At 42.0% G+C, this 6,914-nt stretch overlaps 1 protein-coding gene across 1 annotated transcript in view; it reads left to right on the top strand.

Moving 5' to 3' along the window:
* Nucleotides 1-565: 565 nt before the first annotated feature.
* PIGK (phosphatidylinositol glycan anchor biosynthesis class K) overlaps nt 566-6,914 on the top strand; it is a 153,448-nt gene continuing 147,099 nt past the window's right edge. Inside the window, exons 1-2 of the mRNA XM_062191566.1 lie at nt 566-685; nt 5,776-5,829. Of these exons, the coding sequence (XP_062047550.1) occupies nt 593-685; nt 5,776-5,829 (147 nt within the window). The 5' untranslated portion in view covers nt 566-592. The remainder of the gene's footprint in view (nt 686-5,775; nt 5,830-6,914) is intronic.

The following is a 6,914-nucleotide window of genomic DNA, read 5'->3' as shown; positions in this document are numbered from 1 at the left end:
TCCTTCCTTCCTCCCTTTCTCTTTCTTCTTTCAAGATTTATTTATTTATTTGAAAGGCAGAGTGAGAGAGGTCTTCCATCCACTGCTTCACTCTCCAAATAGCTGCAACAGCCAGAGCTGCACCGATCGGAAGCCAGGAGTCAGGAGCTTCCTCCGGGTCTCCCATGTGGGTGCAGGGGCCCAAGGGCTTGGTCATCTTCTGCTTTCCTAAGCCATAGCAGAGACCTGGATCGGAAGTGAAGCAGCAGGGGCTCGAACCGGCGCCCAAATGGGATGCCCGGGTTGCAGGCCAGGGCTTTACCCACTACGCCACAGCGCCGGCCCTAAAACTTTTTCTTATTCTATCTATTCTACAATACAATAACTAAAAATGCAGCTAAGGTTATAAAGCCAACATTCTCCATACACGCGGCCCCTGGAACACTAGAACTCGGTGGAAGCGTGGACTTCCGAAGGCTGGAGGGGGGCGGGACTCGAGGAGGTGGGTGTGGCGTCGCAAAAAAATTCCCACAAAAACACACAGACGTCCCCCGCGCTGCTTTACGGCACTCGCTCCGCCCCTGCAGGTGCGGGAAGTCCGAAGCCGACAATCATGGCCGCCGCCTACTGTGTTCGCCTCCCTGCGGCTCTCTTGGCGGTGTTGTTGCTGTTGTCCTTCGGCAGCCTGGCCGCTAGTCAGATCGAGGTAGGAGTCAGCCTCTTTTGACGACGGAGCCCTGGGAGGACGGCTGTTCCGTGGGCTGTGAACTCCCCGGCTGATGTCCGACACACAGCAGCTGAGTGAAACCTCCGACCCAGGCTGGGCTGCAGTTGGGGTGTCACTGGGGGTGGGATAGGACAGGCTGGGTCCGTTTGAGCCTTTGAAAACGAAAATTTAAAAGGATCAGGTCCTCGGAAAAAGAGAACTGATCCATTGCTCCTACGCTTGTGCAGTGCATAGTGGGGAAGTGGCAGCTCCAGTGAATGGCAGCTGCTTTCCTACGACTGAATGGCATCGCTCTCTTGATAGCAGTCAGATGGGTAGAGTGTTTTTTCCCAATTTCCACCTCCCTGTTTTTTGTTTAAACCTGGCCGCCCGAACTTCTGGTCGTGTTGTAACGTTTTCCCTGTCCTGTATTCTGATGGTTCCTCAGTCCAGTTCTATAAGCGAGATCTCTAGCTGTATTTCCAGCTTGCGATGGGACCGAGGTAATCAGATATTTGGAAATCGGTGTCCAAAGATTTTTCTTCTGCTTATCCCACCTCCTCTTAAAAAGACACTGAAAAACTAAGCCTTCCTTTTCTCCTGCATTTCTTAGCCCAGCAATGTTGCTTCTAAGCTAGAAATACAAGATGTTGTATCCCACATTTTGATTATCACTAAGTTGTATGTTCTGAACTCTTAAGATTGCTTTCACTTTTCCAGTTCCACTGGCTTCATTCGGGCCCTGGCTATTTCTGGTCTAGATGATTGCAGTTATTCTTTGTTATTTCCTCTAGGTTTCTGTACTCCATCACTTTGATGCTAGTCTTCAAAAAATGTTAGCTGGATCAGGTTATTCTGATTGAGTCCTTTCATTAATCTTTGTTCCATAGGTACAAAATAAAGAAAGTAAACATTTTAATGTGGTCCCTGCTTCCTTTAATAGTGAGTGTTCTCCCCATCACCTCAGCCCTTGAACTTGGACCCTAATTTCCAGTTAGAAAAAGATAATTGAGCATGCACTCTATGTATGTTCATGCATTACTGATAATTTATGTATTCAATGTGTATATAGCATATTTTTAGATAATATAAATATGAGTAGAAGTTCTGTTTTTCCTTCTTCATTCTAGTGGATTATCTTGAATACTTTGTTTTGGATACCATACAATTGCTATGCTTTTTCACTTTATTATGTTTTATACGTTCTGTTTCCTCTATTTCCTAAGATGCAGTAAGAGGATAACTTCCAGACCTTATCCAGTCCTTATCATTGTCTTTTCTGTTGTAATTTGCATTAAAGCTTTTTCTGTTGTAATTTATATTAAAGCTTCATCTATTAAAACCCATGTGTACTTTGTACTATTATTCTGTCATCTCTCATGTGCAAGAGTTCCTTAACTTGTCTGCCATGAGTCAATCAGTCTTCCTTCCTATCTGTTCTCCAAGTGCAGTGCAAATCTGATTGTGTCACTCTTATGTGCCTTACTGTTGCTTTGAAGAGTGACCTCTTCATTGAGACTCAGAAACAAAGCTGCATAATTGACCTCTGCTTATACTTCTTTTTTTTTTTTTTTAAGATTTTTTAAATTTATTTGAGAGGTTGAGTTACAGACAGTGAGAGGGAGAGAGAGAAAGGTCTTCCTTCTGTTGGTTCACTCCCCAGATGGCCACAATTGCCGGAGCTGCACCGATCCGAAGCCAGGAGCCAGGAGATTCTTTCGGGTCTCCCATGTGGGTGCAGGAGCCCAAGCACTTGGGCCATCTTCTACTCCTTTCCCAGGCCATAGCAGAGAGCTGGATTAGATGAGGGGCAACCGGGACTAGAACCGGCACCCATATGGGATGCTGGCACTGCAGGCAGAGGATTAACCTACTGCACCACAGCGCCAGCCCCTCTGCTTATACTTCTAATTTGTATTCTCTCCGTCCCCCCCATCCCTTTTCCTCTCTCACCTCTCTCATTCCTCCACCCTTCCTTTTTCTCACCCTTTCTTTCCTCTTTCAGTCTTCCAGTTCTGCTAGTCTTTCAGTTTTTCCAAAACCATTAGGGCTCATGTTCCCTCTATCTGAGCTTTTCTTCCCTCATATCTTCATCTTTTGGATCTTAATCCAAATGCCACTTCTTTAGAGAAACCAAGTCAGGTCCCCCGTGTTATACTGTCTTTATTTACTATGGGTCTTTCTTTGATAGGATTAATAGTTTTACCTTAACTGCTTAATGTATGTCTAGTTGGATAGTAGCCTCTTTGAAGGCAAGTAAGTACTGAGAGAATATTTGCTCATCATTGTATTCTGAATATTCAGGGCAGTGATAAGCACATGATGTTCAATCAATATGATGAACTTATGATGTTACGTTGTAGCGAAATAGGTTTTCATGTTTGTCTTTACTGAATGCTGGTATTCTTGAGAGAAAGCAACATACTTTTTAGTAATTTTTCTGTCAGTGTACATTATATAGTACCTGGCATGTGATAGGTGCTCCATTAACTGTACATGGAATGAATAACTTTATAGTGACTATATTGCCTAAAAAAATCACAAAAGAGTTTTGCCATCTCAAATTTACACTAAAGTCTTAAGGAACTGACTTTGGAGCTGGAAGGTACATTAGATAATGTTTGGGTCAGTTATTATTTTCTGTATGAGGAAAGTTGAGTCTAAAGTACTAAATGGCTTTTCTTGATCTCACAGCAGGCTGGAGAAAAACATCTGGTATTTAGCTCAGGTCTTCAAATTCTCAGACTAATGCGTTTTCTACTGCAATGTATTGCTTTCTTCAGCATCTAGGCAACTCTTGAGAAAACTATGGTGGGTGAAAAATTTTATTTATGTGGATACCACACACACATTTGAATGGAATTTTTTATTTTCATTCTCCCTGAAATTTTTGTGTTAGCAAAAATTTAAAACTGCTAACATTTTTTAGGCAATTATGTGTTCTAGTTACTGTTACTACATTCTGTGAGTCAGACAATATTATTGCCATTTTCTAGGTTGGGAAATGGAAGGACAGAGAAGTTAAGCAGTTTTTCTAAGTTTGGAAGCAAAAGAGCCTAACTTTGAATCCAGGCACTCAGATGATTTAGTAATTACACTATGTGGGAGCAGATCTGTATGATTTATATCCTTTTTTTTTTTTTTTCTCTAAAGACAGGCTGAGTTATACAGTGAGAGAGACAGATAGATAGAAAGGTCTTCCTTCCGTTGCTTCACCCCCTAAATGGCTGCTACGGCCGGTGCGCTGCGCCGATCCCAAGCCAGAAGCCAGGTGCTTCCTCCTGGTCTCCTATGGGGTGCAGGGCCCAAGGACTTGGGCCATGCTCCACTGTACTCCCGGGCCACAGCAGAGAGCTGGCCTGGAAGAGGAGCAACTGGGACAGAATCCAGTGCCCCGACCGGGACTAGAACCCAGGGTGCTGGCACCGCAGGCGGAGGATTAGCCTAGTGAGCCGTGGCGCCAGCCGATTTATATCCATTTTTAATATATAATAATTAAATTCATGTTAATTAGGTGTCAGCATAGTATTGAAATTTTTAATGTCTCAATATGGCAGATATAATTCCTACTTTAACAGATTAGTGAAAGGGTACATCAGAGAACACTGAAGTATATTATCAAATATCTTGGTGAATTCAAATAAATTACTGAGCACATAAGACTGGATGTTGAATGAAATTAGAAGAATTTGGCACAAAGTAAGAACAGATGTTGAATGAAGTTTTAACAGGGAACATATTAATTAGAATCCAGACATGACATAAGCCATTCACAATTTCAAGACTGAATGGGAAATTATAAGACAGTGAGGAAGACCTGGCTGTGTTTGAGGTAAAATGTTTAAAAACAAACAGCTTTCACTAATATTACCCTGCAGCAAAAAATAGGCTCAAGAATCTTTATGGGTGCTTCAATACATTTGTTTGAACTTTAATATTGGTTAATATTGTGACCAGTATTAAAGACTGACTCACCACAGTTGTAGAGATTTTAGAGAATCAACAGTAATGATTATTAAATGACTAAAGCATTGAAAACTTATATGTGACATTTAAGGGGTGATAATTTTGCTTCGCTTGAGGGTACAAGGGAATTATGTTGTGTCTCACAACAAACTCATGGGGATAAAAACTGTATTACCTTAGTGAAATATTAATCTTTGAGAATTTCCTGGCATAAACATTTTAATCTTGAATTCTTATGGCAGAGAATGATCACTTTAGTAGAGGGATTACCAGAATATAACCTAAGAGGAAACTTTGAGATTTGTAGTTGTATGGTACAGCCTTTATGTAATAGCTGCTTGTGCTGAATCCATCATCTATGTGGTTTCAGTGTTCTAGGAGAGACTCTTGCTTTGTTCTCTTCCAGTCAAGGCATTTAGACCATACATTCCTTAATTCAAAAAATATTTATTCAAAATCACAAATTAGTTAATGATATGTAATGGAAGGAGATGGTGAACACAATGGAGAAAATAAATTATGGTGGAGAAAATAGTGAGGTTAGGTTGCAGTTTTAAATAATATCCTGGTTAAATCTGTTGAACCAAATCCTATGTTCTCTATCGAGCATGCTTTCTATTTTCTTAATTGTTCTCAGGGTATGGGAAATAGGAAGATGTGAACTCTGTAAAATGCTTTTATTTGTATAATGCTTCATAATTTTTAGAGCAGAAGCTCTTGTACAGGCATGTTTACACTCTGTAAAATAAGTCTGGTGTAGGGCTGCCATTGCGTTCATTCTGCACATTAGGAAGCTGAGTCTTATGAAATATTAGTATCTTGATTAAGGTTGCTATGTTTAATCAGTGTGTAAACCACAAGTAAAACCCAGATTTCCAGTTCAGGAGTTTTTTCCATATTATAACTTAAGCTGTAAGTTATTTTTGTTCCTTATTATGTCCATAAGATCAAATACTAGAATATTCATAAACTTATGATGTTATGAATATTCACAAATTTATTTCCTAAACTTAAGATGATTGTTATAATGGCTCTTAAAAAAAAAAAGCTGTCCTTTATTGGTTCTTATTCTGTGAAATTGTGGCCTTTTTTATCTATTCATTTTGCTTTTATTTGCCTGATAGGATCAAGCAGAACAATTCTTTAGAAGTGGCCATACAAACAACTGGGCCGTTTTTGTAAGTAAATTCTCCAAAGATATACCTTGCTGTTCATATTAGATAAATGTCTGAGAAATTTTGTGGAACTAAATTTTTGAAAATAAAATTTATTTTTCTGTATTTTTTTAAAGATTTATTTTATTTTATTTGAGTCAGAGTTACACAGAGAGAGGAGAGGCAGAGAGAGAGAGAGAGGTCTTCCATCCGATGGTTCACTCCCCAACTGGCCGCAACAGCCGGAGCTGCGCCGTCCCGAAGCCAGGAGCCAGGAGCTTCTTCTGGGTGTTCCACGTGGGTGCAGGGGCCCAAGGACTTGGGCCATCTTCCACTGCTTTCCCAGGCCATAGCAGAGAGCCGGATCGGAAGTGGAGCAGCCAGGTCTCGAACTGGCGCCCAAATGGGATGCCAGTGCTTCAGGCCAGGGTGTTAACCCGCTGAGCCACAGTGCCGGCCCCTATTTTTCTGTATTTTTTTTTTTTTAAGATTTTTATTCATTTATTTGACAGGTAGAGTTACAGACAGTGAAAGAGAGAGAGAAAGAGAGAAAGGTCTTCTTTTTCCGTTGGTTCATTCCCCAAATGGCTGCAACGGCTGGAGCTATGCCGTTCTGAAGCCAGGAGCCAGGTGCCTCCTCCTGGTCTCCCATGCAGGTGCAGGGGCCCAAGCACTTGGGCCATCCTCCACTGCCTTCCCGGGCCACAGTAGAGAGCTGGGCTGGAAGAGGAGCAGCCGGGACTAGAACCCGGTGCCCACATGGGATGCCAGTGCCACAGGAGGAGGATTAATTTAGTGTGCTATGGCGCTGACCCCTTTTTTTGTATCTTTTTTTTTTTTAATTTTATTTATTTATTTATTTTTATTTTTGACATGCAGAGTGGACAGTGAGAGAGAGAGAGACAGAAAGAAAGAAAGGTCTTCCTTTGCTGTTGGTTCACCCCCCAATGGCCGCCGCGGCCAGCACATCGTGCTGATCTGTAGCCAGGAGCCAGGTGCTTCTCCTGGTCTCCCATGGGGTGCAGGGCCCAAGCACTTGGGCCATCCTCCACTGCCTTCCCGGGCCATAGCAGAGAGCTGGCCTGGAAGAGGGGCAACTGGGACAGAAT

Source organism: Lepus europaeus, chromosome 5, assembly GCF_033115175.1.
Source record: "Lepus europaeus isolate LE1 chromosome 5, mLepTim1.pri, whole genome shotgun sequence".
Classification (NCBI taxonomy): Eukaryota; Metazoa; Chordata; class Mammalia; order Lagomorpha; family Leporidae; genus Lepus; species Lepus europaeus.
The sequence above is the reverse complement of the archived record's forward strand: the minus strand, read 5'-3'. Positions and strand labels throughout refer to the sequence as shown.